The sequence below is a fragment of the Anas acuta genome, chromosome 1 (assembly GCF_963932015.1).
Source record: "Anas acuta chromosome 1, bAnaAcu1.1, whole genome shotgun sequence".
NCBI lineage: Eukaryota > Metazoa > Chordata > Aves > Anseriformes > Anatidae > Anas > Anas acuta.
Genome location: NC_088979.1, coordinates 43,945,217 through 43,960,412, shown reverse-complemented (window position 1 = coordinate 43,960,412; position 15,196 = coordinate 43,945,217). Strand labels below are relative to the sequence as shown.

Genomic DNA, 15,196 nt, shown 5'->3' with positions numbered 1-15,196 from the left:
AATGCAAATTTGAAAATCATATTTGAAACTTCAAGGGTAATTCAGACGAGTTGCTTCTCTCTAGAAACATCTTGATTGCACAGCCAATATATATACATGAAACAAACACAAAAACCCATATGTTCAGAAACTGATGAAGGACTCCTAGTGTGCCTCAGGGATACTTATCCATAGCAATGGTCCAAGAAAAATAGCTGGTGCCAACTACCTGAAATTTAGTACTTTTTTTCCCGTGTTCCATACTGTAACACAACTGTTTGTGGTGTGGATATACTACCTTTTTGAAAAGAAGTAGCTCTTCCTTTCAAGATCTCATTCTGAAGGGAAGTTTGAACCAAAGGGAATTTCATTACTGTATATTTTCAGTAAAGATGTTGTTGCTTCTTCCTGTAGGAAGTTAAAGTGTCATGGAAGAAATGGCAGGTTAATGCTACATCAGACCAAGAGCAATAGGTGATTTCTGCCAGGTTAAACCATTTCCTTATCTCATTAAGTTTACTATAATCCAATTAAAGCAATTAAAGATTTTTTGTTTTGTTTTACCCGGGGAAAAAAGGCTCTTATTGATATTTAATAATAGTACTGAATCAACACAGATGCTTGAAGTTTTCATGTGTTGGTGATTCCACATATAATAATGAGGGTGTGATGAAGGGAAAACTTGCTTTTAATCTGTTTTTATTTCACTATGTTATTTTATACTGACTGAAAAAACAGTTTGTTGGAATACTACAATCTACAATGTAGTCTTTCCAGAAATAGAAATTTTCTAACAAAACTCCTTAAGAGTACATCATATTGGTATACTCCTTTATTAAAACTGTGGACTCCATGGTCTCCTGAGGCCTATAGGGACAGCATAATCTGGGAGTTCTCCTGCAGACTGTAAGAATTCCTCTGAAGGTAAGGAGTAAAAACATGTTAGAGGCACAGCCATAGCAATTGAAAGTTGTCTTCAAGGCCAATGATGTTGGAAACTTCCTTCACATAAAGTTCTAAATTTCAGTTGGCTTGCGTATTGAAAACTCACTTCATAGATGTTTTCACATACATTTAGCAGGGCAGTTTTGTCTGAAACGTTAATTCAGGCATGATCAGAATCTTTGTATTTTCTGAAAAATACCTAAATTCTTACAACTTACCATATACATCATAATATTTTTAAAAAGATTCTTGCATGCTTTTTCACCATATGTAATTCTAATACATTTCTTCTTTTTCTGTGTTTAAACAGTTTTTGGGTACATAAAACATGCAGCAGCAGTCATTATGAAATGCATGTTCCTTTATTTAGTATTTATGCATAATTTAAGTATACTCTACATATTTACTAATGGTTCTGTAACTTCACTGATTTCTTTGTAGTTTGGAAACCAGCCCAATAACAGATACAGACCTTGCAAAGCGTACAGTCTTTCAAAGGTCATATTCGGTTGTTGCATCAGAATATGACAAACAGCACTCAATTTTGCCAGCACGTGTAAAGGCAATCCCTAGGAGACGAGTCAACAGTGGAGATGCAGGTAAGAGCAGTGAAAAAAAATGTCAAAGATAAGGCATTGGATTTGTATTTCTTCTTGGAAACTGTAAACAAGAATAAATATATGTATATAAATGTAATAACTTCTATTTCTGTTTATTCATAAATACTAGCTGTTTATTAATCTGCCCAGGATTAGCTTCAGAACAGCTCAGGAATTACTACAGTTCTGAAATGTGTGGTGCATATTCTGTGCTTGATTAAAAAACTAAAGTGTCATTTTATTGGGTTTAGTGTCTGCTTACTTTCTGAGTTGAAGCATCATTTTTGCATGTTGCTTTTTTAAATGCATTTCTTAGAAAAAAATAAAGTATATCAGTTCTGAAATTGGTCTGCTGCTTTTTACTTTTATTGTGGCTGTAAAATTAAAATGTACATGCAATCTAATTTATGTATGTTCATATGCTTTTGAATAGAAGTGGGATCCTCTCTCCTGAGACATCCATCTCCTGAACTTTCTCGGTTAATCTCCGCCCATAGCTCTCTTTCCAAAGGAGAGAGAAATTTCCAGTGGCCAGTATTGGCATTTGTAATCCAGCATCATGATCTGGAAGGACTTGAAATAGCAATGAAACAAGCCTTACGGAAATCTGCTTGCCGAGTATTTGCTATGGAGGTATTAATATACTGGTGGATCTTCTATGATTAAAATAAAGCATTTGTGAATTGTCTGTTGGTTTTTTATACATATATATAATTTTTATTATAGATGTAAAAAAGAAAATAATTACTATTTTAAAAACATGTTTTAATTATTCACTTGTATTTTCAACTCTAAAAGTTAGGAATACAAAAATGTTACCTGAAAACCTTCTTCAGTAGCATATTTCTTACCTAGAAATGCATTTGTAATTTTAATAAACCGCTTTAGCTATAGAGCAGTGTCTAACTTGAAGACCAGTGCATCATTATTTGACTGTTAAAAAACATCAGTGTATCTGTCTGCTTACATAAATTGGTTTTACTCCAGGTTTGCTTAATCAATTGGTAACTTCCTGTGTGCATTTTATTTTAGGCTTTTAACTGGCTTCTTTGTAATGTCATTCAAACAACTTCTCTTCATGATATTTTATGGCACTTTGTGGCTTCCCTGACACCTTCACCTGTAGAACCTGAAGAGGAGGAGGATGAAGAAAATAAATCAAATAAGGAAAATGCAGAACAAGTATGTGAGGTTCCGTATACCTTTCATAAATGAAGGATGATTTTTGCATTTAATTTAGGAATATTTTCAGTATATCTAAAAAGGAGCCTTAATCCTCTCTTTGTGAAGAAGAGCCTTAGTTATGGAATGAAATTTTTTAGCCTTAAATTGTACTTGAACTCTTTGATGGTCATAGATAAATTATGTTTTCCTCTAAAATTAGCAGATTTTTTGTGATTAGGAATCCTGGTCTTTTAATAGATCAGTTTTATGAGTATTCTTAGGAGCGGAAATTAAAACATACACAAACACACAAGCACATTGCTAATCTAGTGGCAAAAAAAGGAAAAAAAAAATCTGTTCGGATTCCATTCTCTACTTTGACCTTCAGAAAGAAGAGAAAAGGAAAAGTATTTTTCAGAGGAGCTGTCTGCTGTGTCTTTCAATCTTTTAAGTAGAATCTATAGTTAGTTCTGAAAATCTAGTGTGTAAAATACTATCTAGCATACCACTATTCCAAAGAGTTAGTTCATACAAATTCTTCTAGATTCATCTCAGATTGAAAATGTGTCATATTCACCATGAACAGTTCAAGAAAACATTGAAAGCAGTGCTAGAGTGAGGGAAATGTATTCCTACCAGTCTTTATGCTAGCCTCCAAAATAAGATCCTTTACCATAAAAAAAGAATAAAGAAATACTCTTAGCTGTAGTTTGGATAATTACTGACTGAAATATAAAGTGGCTAAGAAAGGAATGATAAAATATGCCACTTCTGCTCTTGGTGGGAATGTTGCTGCCCATCTTTTGATACAATGAGGGGACTTGCAAAATTCTGCTTGGTCACTTTGCTAGGATGAACAAATTTATGGCCTGCAGGAACTGACAACAGTTTTCAGCAGATTTCTAAATACACTACAGGTGATGTATATGCAAATCATAACCTTCCTTTAGTACTGTGATCATGTGATAAAAATACGTACTTAAATGTATGCACACAAGATAATAAATTTAAGACAATTTGGTGCTTTTCCAGAACGGTAGTTTATTTCCATATGTGAAATATTTTTACTTATTCTTTTAATGTACTGGTAAAGGGTGAGAAATCCCAATGTTGAATGTAGTAAAAATCTGAGGCGGAAATCTAGAATGATAAATGGCTTAACGTATAAGATGTAGGTTTAGGGGCAATGTCCTTAGTAAAGCAAAACAAATTGCAAGAATTAGTAGGCTACAGAGGAGACAGGAGGGAGCAGGATGTTAACTGTGTAGGCAGGCTCTCTGGTTTACCTAGGTTTTGAGCTTTCTGTGAATAATTGATCATATTTAGCGTAGAGTTCAATTTCATGCTTGCTGCTTTATACACCGAGTACACATTACATTACACCCTCCAGGAAAATACGTAGAAATATCTAGTTTGACTCTAGTCTAGGTAAGTAGGTATCTAAAATTCCTGTCAAGTAGGGTTGTAGTATCTCTAGGCACTCATACATAAGACAATTGAATGGGTTAAATAATAGTTTTGAATCTGGCTCTGGATGTTAGTATGTTGGTTGGGGTCATGCAGCTGGGCTCTGTGGTTCAAGCATGATGAAATTTTCTTTTAGAAAATAAGCAGTTTAGAAGACAGAGGGAACAGTTTGTATCCTTCATGGATCAGTCTTTCCCCTGCCTTCTGAAACAGGATGTCCTTCTCTTTCTCTGCTACCCTACCCAACAGCACTCTTGGCTGTTTCCCCATCTTTGTTGATCCTCTGCCACTGCTTTCTCATCCACTGCCCAGTGGAAGTTTGCTTCCAATGCACAACTTTTCTTTTATTGACACACCTTAAATAAGAATCGATGTTTCCACGGGTCTAATGAAATAAAGCAACTGATATTCTTAGATGAATTAGTAAGTTTGCTGTGGCTGTTCTTTGCTGCTCGGAAAAGTTATTAACAGCTAGAAGGTGTTAATTTCTCTAGGTTGGTTTGTTTGTTTGTTTGGTTCAAAGTTATTGCAATTTAATGTTTCATATCTTTAAATCATGAGAAATGTCATGTGGTAGTATACTTCCCAAATCCCTTGTTTGGTGTTCACATATATTCACGTGATTGTTGTTGTAAGAATTCTCTGAGAGGAACTGCTTTGAAGTTCACAGTTATTATGGAATTGATACAGTTACTCTCAAATATCATAAATGTATTTATATTTGTTTATTTAACTTTTTTTTGTGTGAAAGTCTGTTAACAAAACACAAATTGCTTTGAATCTTAGGAGAAAGACACAAGAGTGTGTGAACATCCTCTGTCAGATATAGTAATTGCTGGTGAAGCAGCTCACCCATTACCCCACACTTTTCACCGTCTGCTCCAGACAATCTCTGATCTGATGATGTCTCTACCCAGTGGTAGCGCATTACAGCAGATGGCCTTAAGGTAAGCACAAAGTAAGAAAAGTATTAAAAGGCTGAGAGCATCTTTAACGTTGTTTCTAGATGAGAAGGTTTTTCAGTGTAGATTGGAAGTTTGAAACACATTTATATGCTTTTATGATAGTGAGCATGCATTTCCTAGCAGATAGAAAAGATACATGTAAAGATGTATTTTTTATATGTATAAATACTAGTATAAAAGCTATTTAGAGAAAAAAATATTTTCTCTTAAATTCTCTACTGTATCTGCTATTTTAAAAAATATTTATTATTGAAGAATGTGGTAGTACGTGTGTATGTGCATGGTTGTGTAGTATCGTGTGCTCACAAATCTGTCTCCTGAGTAGTCTTCTTAAAAGGCTTGAAATTTTTCCTGTTCATTGGTCTTGAACATAAAAATTGCTTAACAATGAAAATATTCTGTTAAAATTTTAAGTTTATTCCTGCTTTCCTTAAATGTCAAATAGAAGCACTTACAATTCTGAAAAAAATTTAAGTTACAGGTTTATACAAAACATTTCAAGAAGCAAAAATGTAATTAATAGCTTTGCTGGTCGGTTGTGTCTTTTAATCAGTATTCAAAGTATGAAAATGGGCTATATGTGTTTTTAGGTGTTGGAGTCTCAAATTCAAACAATCTGACCACCAGTTCCTGCACCAGAGCAATGTTTTCCATCATATCAACAATATTTTGTCTAAATCTGATGATGGAGATAGTGAAGAGAGTTTTAGTATCAGTATACAGTCAGGTTTTGAAATCATGAATCAGGTGAGTATTAATCTCTCAAAACCAGAGATCAATTATCAACAGTGTGTAGTTGCTATAACACACTCTATATGAAATAAAAATGTATTTTATCACAACGTAATATTTCTTTGAATGAATCTCTACAGGGAATCTTGTTTCTGATACTCAGGTTTTCATATTTAGCTGTAGAGGTTCAAATATTGTCTCTTAGCCTGTATAGTTCATTTAGGTAATTCATGTAGTTCATTGAGTTAGTTCCATTTCTAAATGCTACATACTTCCAATTCTTACTTGCTCATATCTTTTTTTCTTGTATTGTCCTAAGGAGATTAATACTCCTAATGAATAGCTCTTAAGTGTTTTCTTTATTAATACATTTACATATTTACTAACATATTTGTCTGCTAGCTATATTATTGTTTCCTTTGTTTCAAAGGCCTGAATAACTTGAACCAACAAGTGACAAATTTCTTTCTTAATTCAGAGAGCATAATTCTCATAACATGAATGTAATTCCTCTGTGGTTTTGAAAGTGTAGATAATGACCATATTTGGGCATAGTTTCAGATATTTTAAATGTTCTCATTTGTTTTCACAGGAACTCTGTATAGTGGTTTGTCTAAAAGACCTGACAAGCATTGTTGACATTAAAACATCAAGCCGACCTGCCATGATTGGTAGTTTAACAGATGGGTCTACAGAAACGTTCTGGGAGTCAGGAGATGAAGACAAAAACAAAACTAAAAACATTACAATCAACTGTGTAAAAGGAATCAATGCACGTTATGTTTGTGTTCATGTGGACAACTCCAGAGATCTTGGGGTAAGAAGGAAATGAAATGAAAAACGGAATGAAGTGGAAATGCATAGACAAAGCTGTATATGTCCATCACTCAAGAAATACCATATTGTCTGTCCAGTTCAGTGTGTAATTCTAATTCAGAAGTTCATATTTTAAAATAAAGTTTCTGATTTCTCTAGCTTTGAAAGCAGTATCTGATGAGAGTGATTCATCTAAATTTGAAGTTTATGTGAACCTGAGACTGGGAAAATTAGTTCTCAGTAGCATGTTCAATTTCACGTGTACTTACATACATATATATATACATATACATATACATATACTTACACATTTATTTTCTTTTATACATTTATTTTCTTTTATACATTTATTTTGCACAAGTATACATATACATATACATGTATATTGTATAGGTACACGTATATGTATATGTATTACGACCTATACTTGGGAATTCTCTGTCCTTGGTTTTGATCACTTTTAAGTTTTATTTTCATAACAAAACAACTTGTCTCTTTTATGTACATACTCTCTTAATAGGGAAGACATACCCAGAATGCTCTTCAGTTGAAATATTTTCTTTTGCTTGTCTGTTGTAGAACAAAGTGACTTCAATGACCTTCCTAACTGGCAAGGCAGTAGAAGATCTCTGCAGAATAAAGCAGGTAAACATTTTAACATTGAAAAATTCCAATAATGTTTTTGGCTGCATATGCCAGAGTTTTAGAGCAAATATTTTCCATTTCTTATGGAAAATACATTGTTTTGAAAATATTGGGCTTCCTTTGAAAACACTATGTTATTAATAACAGAATTCACTTTTCATATATACTGAGTATTTTAGAGTTTAATTTATCTAAATATGTCTGAAATAATTGTATGGCATAGTATTATACATTATTAGATGCCCTGATGGCTAGCTGCTTAGTGTTGTACTGTTACTAGCTTTCATCTGCTTCATGGAAGCATTCTTCATTAGAGAAGGGCAACTGAAGACTGAGCAGAAGTAGAATGCTGAAGAAAAGAAAATAAATTATTTACTTTCAGCATTAGGGTTTTTTTAATATGCTATCTAATACATGTTCATAACACACATTTCCCCTTGTTTCTAGTTCTCAGTTTTGTGTAGATTTGGATGTCTGTCCAGAGAATCAAGTTCAGAATAGTATTCAATCTTTGTAGTTCTGTTACTAAGCTAAATGATAAATTCATGTTTTTTACACGGAGAACAGCGCTTTGTATTTCAACATTGATGTGACCCATTAAATATATTTAAGGTTTTAAGTAAGCAGTTACTGTTTGGGGCTCAAAACTTCTATCATTTAGCTTACTGACTATTAGTGGTAAGGTTCTTCAAGGAGAAGTGTCTTAACTGTGTCACAGGTAACATCTGATAACACTGAAATTCTGTACAGTTAAACCAGATGAGGGAGAGATGGTTTTGCTTTTCTCTGCCTTTTATCCTCAGAGAGCATTTAAGGTAAAAATATAGCTCCAAAAGATGTTATGTTTCTGAAACAAGCAAAAACTTTGGTACAGTCTGCTCATACTAAATAGTGAAGTGTCTGGATATACATAGACAAAAGTGTGTGTGTGTGTGTGTATATGTAGTGTATATATTTCTCTGAGTCTTGTTAGTTTGATCCATGCCTTTGTTTCTGTCTGCTGGAACACAGTGCCCAGGCATTTTTCCAGGGATCATTCACTTCCAGAGGATAAGCAGGATTTAATTCAGCTTTGCTTCCTCCTTGTTAAACAGTCCTCTAGCATTTCTCCCACAGGCTTTTTACCTTAAAATGTACCAGCATACTGTACCCCGTCTCATACATAGCCTCTATCTTGTGCTCTTAAATAAAAAAATCAGTCTTGTCTGCTGCAGCACAGTTTAATGCAGACACTGAGAACTGGGGTAGAAAAGGGGGAGGAACAAATACTAGTTTGTTTATATATAGTATTTGGGCCCTATGGAAGTGAGAGGATACTCAGGAACAAATGTAATTTAGGGTCACTGAGGCTGCTCTGAGCATGAAGCATTTATCTTCCAATAGTGGTATCATAGTTTAAATGATACAATTCATCTGTCGTTTTTTACAATTATGAAGTCCTTCCTCTATTAATAAGGATATCAATTAGTGACATCTGCAGAGTTAATATTTTACAGGGGTTTATGTGAAGTGAGATAGAGTAACTTAGGTACTGATAATTGTGCCTTATATTTTCAGGTAAATTATGGTGACTTTTTTATTTTTAACAGGAAGCTGTAAGCAAATGTCAATTCAAAATGGATATTCTTAATGTGCAAACTGTTGCTTAGACAATAAAAGTGACTGATAGTCCACTATTTTTAATAGCCTTTAAAGACAAAAATAATGGCTGTATGTCATTTTACTTAAGTTTGAAATCTTTTAATCTGCATTCATCAAGTTGAATATTTTTATAATTAAACATGTTAGTAGTCTTACTACTCATAATGAAAATTTTATATTAAATGGTGTATTTTTTCCAGTGGCATGCAACAGATTTGTTTTAGAGGTAGGTGACTTTTTGTTTGATGTTGCAATGTCAGTTCCCATCTTTATATTCCTGTTTAATAGGTAGACTTGGATTCAAGACATATTGGCTGGGTAACAAGTGAACTTCCTGGGGGTGATAATCACATCATCAAAATTGAATTGAAAGGTCCAGAGAACACACTCAGAGTTCGACAAGTGAAAATTCTTGGATGGAAAGATGGTGAAAGCATTAAAATAGCAGGCCAGATTTCTGCAAGTGTAGCTCAGCAAAGAAACTGTGAATCTGAGACGCTGAGAGTATTCCGACTTATTACGTCCCAGGTGGGTTTTTGCTGATGTGTTAAAACAGTGAAAGCTACTATAAGTGGAGACTTTCAGTGCTTTATGTATTAAAGTAAAATGTCACAACAGCACACTTTTATCTTTGAGATAAGTTAATTATCAGTATCTTTCTTCCAGGTATTCGGAAAACTCATCTCCGGTGATGCTGAGCCAACTCCAGAACAAGAAGAAAAAGCACTCTTGTCTTCCCCAGAAGGAGAAGAAAAAGTACACAATGTATTTATTTGTATTCTACCAATATTACTTGCTGAAAAAAAAAAAATCCAGGATGATTTTCCATATTTGTCATGTTTTATGCTCCATAATTTTTAAATCACAACAAAAGTAACATGTCACAATTGCATATTTTTTCTTAAAATTACTTTTTTTTTTTATTAGCCAATTTTTATTGGGGTATACATGTATAGCAACATCATACTATCATACCAGCAGTGACACAAATAATCCATACAATTACAAAGGTACTTAACGCCTGAAGTAATGGTCAGCCTGAAAGCCCTTCTTGCCTAATATCTTATGCCTCAAAAGGGAGGGGCTCTGTTGATGTTTGGAGAAAAAAAGTATTATAAAAAAAACTCACTAGTATCCTTTTATCAAGCATACTCTCATGTCTTCCAGCAAGGAGTAGTTTAAGTGTGTATTGCCTGTTTCTTTTATTGCAAAATATATAAGGTATATATAAAGTGAAAAGTATATTCTGTGCACTGCTCTACAAAGACTTAATGAGTGATTGTATTAACGTAAATGAAGAGGATGAATCTTAGGTAACTATACTTCACTTTTTTTGCTTATTGATTATCTTACTTCATCCTCAAATTTTACTCCTAAAGAGGAAGAAAATTAAACATTATCAAATTTATTTTGCTTATACTTCTTGCTTTTGTGTAATTATTAGGAAGTTAGGAATTGTTTTTGGCACTCTTGATATAATATTAAATATGCTTTTTACAAAGGCAACATCAGATGCGGACCTGAAAGAGCACATGGTAGGAATCATATTCAGCCGGAGCAAACTGACAAATTTGCAAAAGCAGGTTTGTTCACTCTATAATGCTTTGAGGATTAAGTATATGTGTTCCATAATAGTTATACTATTTTCCAGTAAATATAGAACCTCTTATTTGACATTTTCAGTTATGACTTCATAAATTTATAGAACGGGTGATGGTGATTACAGAGAACTTCTGTTTTCTATAATCAAATTTTGGGTTACATTTTAATTGTGTGTATGTATTTTATATGAAAAATCTGCTGAAACTGGCACTGAAAAAAACGATTTTAATAAGATAAGAAAATATTCTGTTACTCAAATTGTTTTAGAAGTTGTAAGCAGTACGTAATTTGTTTCTGTTGGTAATAGTAGTGTGATAATATACACTCTAAAAGTTAAAGGAGGTGATGACAGACTTTAGACTCTTAGTTCACACATTTTTCTCCTCCTATCTGCCAACAAAACATATTTATGCTTGATGAAATGTAAGCCTAAAAAAGTAATCAGTGTAGGGATTCTTAAATTATTCTTTCCTGTGGAAAGTGTAAGTTTAGGTGTGTGGTTTTACTTATCTTTTTTTCTCAATGTGAAGTAGTTACAGAGTGTGTTGTTTTCTTCTTTTAAATATTAAAGTGTGTTTTTTTTTTTTAATACACCAATTAATATATCCATTTGTTTTATTTTTATTACACCTATGATGAGGCAAAAAAAATTTCACAGTAGTACAAGAAGAATTAATTTCTGTTTGAAGTTTAGTATATTCTTCATGTCTTGTCCTTTTTTGTCACCTATCCGTAGTAAGTTTTAAAATCTCTTAAATATACTTTCTAACATGCCATTGGTAAAATGAAAATACGCTATCTAAAACCTCTTCAGTTTCCTAAATAATGAAGTAAACAAGATAATAAGCATTTAAATAAGTACTTTTCTTTTGTGGATGTTGATTAAATGTGTTTCCTTATATTTGTGTGTTTTGTTCTTCACCTGAATCCTATATTAAAAAAAAAAAGGCAGTGCAGGAAATTACAATAAAGACTTGTTCTTCCAATGAATTTTTTCTGAGTGAAGAGGAGAAAATCCAGTATTAAATCAAAACCTTAATTTTGAAGAATTTTATCTAAATCTTTATTCTAAATTTAAATTTAGATTTTATTCTTAATTTCAATTTGTTAATGTTGAGAAGTAATTTAAAGACAGGACAAATTTCACAGGCTTCTCGTTTTTGTCATATATGTGACGATAATGAAATTACAAGTGATCAGACTTGGTTTAAAGTTTACATTTTTTCAGTTTTAAGTTACAAGTTTTTAAGAGTTAACTACATATTTGAATTCTACTTGGCTAGGTATGTGCTCATATAGTCCAGGCCATACGAATGGAAGCGACGCGTGTGCGTGAGGAGTGGGAGCATGCCATCTCCAGCAAAGAGAATGCCAACTCACAACCCAATGATGAAGATGCTTCTTCTGACGCATATTGCTTTGAGCTGCTGTCAATGGTGCTGGCATTGAGCGGTTCCAATGTAGGCCGGCAGTATCTGGCTCAGCAGCTGACTCTGCTTCAGGATCTCTTCTCGTTATTACACACAGCTTCTCCTAGGGTGCAGAGACAGGTGAGTGCTAACTATTCCTTGCCTGTCTTGGTTTTGTAGAAAAACATCTTTAAAATCCTATAATCATGTGCTTGATAATATTTCTTTGTGAAATGTAAGTTTGGGTTTTCACTTTCAAAATGTTTTTCCAATCATATTCAGCCTATTCCACATAAGGAATAATTGTAAATAGAGCATCTCAGTTTAGTATTGCAGTCATGAGTAAAGGGCAAGTAGAAATTTATGACTATTTGAAAGCAAGTTACAGAATCTCTTTCTGGAATTTAACTGACAGTTATTTTTTGGGGGTTTGTTTTAAGTTTTTAAATGGGGTTAAAATGATCAAGTTCTATTTGTTTGATATATATAAACCAAACACCACCACAATTTAACTGTATAAAGCTGTTAGCAGTAAACTCAATATCGAAGCCTACAGTAATAAAATAAAATCACTTCTGAGGAAGTTTTTTATGCTTTGTTCCCAAGAGGTGTAACTTTGAGATGTAGGAACACAAAATTGCTTTAGATAACATTTGTGTCATAACCAACCTAAACGATGAAACTATTCTAAAATGCCTTTGAGTAAAAACACTTAACTGTTCTTGTCCTTATTCTGAATAATTTTGTATTTGGCAAGATGAGCTGCTTTCTCAGACTGTGTGTCAAAGGGACTTAAGGTTTTCTCAGCAGGGATAGTTGCTGAAATTAAATAGGAAGTACAAAAGCAATTGGTTGTCTTGTACATTATAGAAGGTGTCTTTTACAAAAACACACAACCTTTGACTTGGAGTGATGTCAGGAATTCATTCTTCAATGAATTCAAACTTCAGAAATTCAGTGAATCTGACCTTCACTGTAACCCAGTTGTTTGTGTTTTCAACAGATTCATCCATGTCCTGTTATGTTCAGTTTGTCAGGTATTTCCTTTCAGTTGCAATAACTTCTTTTTAATGAAACTTTAGATTCTGAAGTTGGCACTGCCTTGCAACTGGCAGTGCTTAGATCTAGACCAGTTTTATCTATTACATTCCAAAAAGAAACTTTTTGAAATTCACATATTGCACTTGTTTGCTTTGCTTATAAGGAAGAGCATCATCTAGAATTATTACAAGTAATTGCAGGAACTAGAGATGCTGTTTTAAAATATCAGAGCTGTTAAATTTACATTTCTCAAATGTATTAAGTTTAAAGCCGGTTTGTTTTTTGTTGCAAATAAGAATTCTGTATATAAAGCGGAATAGTTTTACAGGCATAGAAGGAGATCGTGAGGTGACTGCTTATTTTTTAGTAAGATGGTCCTTCATTGTGCTGAAAAGGTCTGAGAGCTATTTAGTTACTCCCTTTGTATGTCATGTGTATGCTCCAAATGTTAGTAAATCTGTGCAAGATTTGGAGAGGCCATCATTAATTCTAACCTTTCTATTATTGTGTCTGCCCTCAGGGCATAGTGACAGCTAGTTTTAAGACTAGGTTTAATGACTGTCTTGCTAAAACATCAACAGATGAACAGAAAAGTCTTAAAATGTCTGTCAAACGGGCAGGACCTAAGAATCCACTGTGATTTGGGTAATTTATATTTTGCATATCTTATGTCCATATAACCTGTGCAGGTAAGATCACAGGTTTTTAATTAGCAGTCTGTCTTACTGTTCTGGCATGAATCCATAGCAACTTTATCTTACATTCAGGCTACGAGTAGCGTGGAAGTAGATAATTCCTTTCTACTTCTGGTATCATCAGGTAGAGTTTTAATATTTCTGTTTCTTTGTGAACTTGAGCGCATTGTCTGTTTGAGTATATTTGTATTTATATGCACATAATATACCAAAAACTTGTACACATGTGAAATATTTCCTTTAGTACAGTTAATGCACTAGCATGCTGTTGCTAGCTGGTGTGTCTTCTCTGTGTGGATTTTAGTTCATGGTTCAGAAGTTTTATATTCTCCACATTCCTCTTTTCAATTTTCTGAACTGTTTGAAAGTCATATCTCGTCTGGAGGCAGATACTGTTGTCCCACTTGGTAATTCTGATTTATTAAAGATGTGTAAAATACAGTTTTTTCTTAAAATGTAAACAGTTTTTCAAGAGAACAGTGAAGGCTTGAGAGATGAAAGAAAAAATATAACTCTCTAAACTTTGGTATATCCTGATTTGGACCAAACTGTGCATGGCATATCCACTTTCAACCCCAATTCCACCTGTTGGTGAAGCTGAAGAATATCCTTTCAAGGTGGATTATGTTAGATCCAGATCAACTGGCACAGATTTCCTTCTCAGAAGAATCTAGTTAGAGTATCACAAGGAAACTGAAAGGGGGTGTGAGGCCAATGGCCGTGCAGCGAGAGTACCATGGAAGGTTATAATGGTTTTCGGTACCTCAAAGAAAGTATTTTCTGTTTTCAGAAGTCTTAAGTCTCCAACTGTTCTACTACAGTTTATGACATTTAAGGACTATATACAGGGTGAATGTGTCAGTAATGTGCAAGCAAATTAAAGTTGTGCAAACATCTGCATAGCTGCTATCATAACTTCAGTACCAAGCATGGTTTTATTACTATATGAAGATTAAGAATTTTTTGAGATTGGTTTTGGACTCTTAGGCCGTGCCTCAGCATATTAAGAACAATTACTTAAAAGTAAGATGGGAATCTTACAGAATGTCTTACATGTGTAATTTTAATACATAGAGACATTACTTCTGTAAGACAGAATGCAATTTATGAAGGAGAAAATGGAGTTTATATGATTTTGCTTGAAAACTCTATCTGTCTTGGTAAGAGTTGTGGTGATTTGATTCTTTTTCCAGGTAACATCATTACTAAGACGCGTTTTGCCTGAGGTAACCCCTAGTCGCCTGGCTAGTATAATAGGAGTGAAGTCTCTTCCACCAGCAGATATAAGTGATATCATTCACTCAACAGAAAAAGGAGATTGGAATAAACTGGGTATCTTAGATATGTTTTTGGGATGCATTGCCAAAGCTCTCACTGTACAGCTAAAAGCCAAAGGAACTACTATAACTGGGACAGCCGGCACTACTGCAGGCAAAGGAGTTACTACAGTCACACTTCCCATGATCTTCAATTCCAGGTTTGTTTAAAAATAAGTA

The 15,196-nt window shown here is 33.7% G+C and overlaps 1 protein-coding gene across 19 annotated transcripts in view; it reads left to right on the top strand.

The window, feature by feature from the left end:
- The window catches only part of MYCBP2 (MYC binding protein 2), a 192,961-nt gene that overhangs the window by 159,955 nt on the left and 17,810 nt on the right, over nucleotides 1-15,196 (top strand). For 17 of the 19 annotated variants that reach the window (XM_068676615.1, XM_068676574.1, XM_068676632.1 and 14 more), the window contains 12 exons: nucleotides 1,366-1,523; nucleotides 1,957-2,156; nucleotides 2,556-2,705; nucleotides 4,941-5,101; nucleotides 5,710-5,866; nucleotides 6,444-6,668; nucleotides 7,247-7,312; nucleotides 9,242-9,481; nucleotides 9,620-9,718; nucleotides 10,456-10,536; nucleotides 11,839-12,105; nucleotides 14,894-15,177. In XM_068676615.1, coding sequence (XP_068532716.1) covers nucleotides 1,366-1,523; nucleotides 1,957-2,156; nucleotides 2,556-2,705; nucleotides 4,941-5,101; nucleotides 5,710-5,866; nucleotides 6,444-6,668; nucleotides 7,247-7,312; nucleotides 9,242-9,481; nucleotides 9,620-9,718; nucleotides 10,456-10,536; nucleotides 11,839-12,105; nucleotides 14,894-15,177 — 2,088 coding nt within the window. The remainder of the gene's footprint in view (nucleotides 1-1,365; nucleotides 1,524-1,956; nucleotides 2,157-2,555; nucleotides 2,706-4,940; nucleotides 5,102-5,709; nucleotides 5,867-6,443; nucleotides 6,669-7,246; nucleotides 7,313-9,241; nucleotides 9,482-9,619; nucleotides 9,719-10,455; nucleotides 10,537-11,838; nucleotides 12,106-14,893; nucleotides 15,178-15,196) is intronic. The other 2 variants (XM_068676582.1, XM_068676696.1) reach the window with 1 other exon arrangement.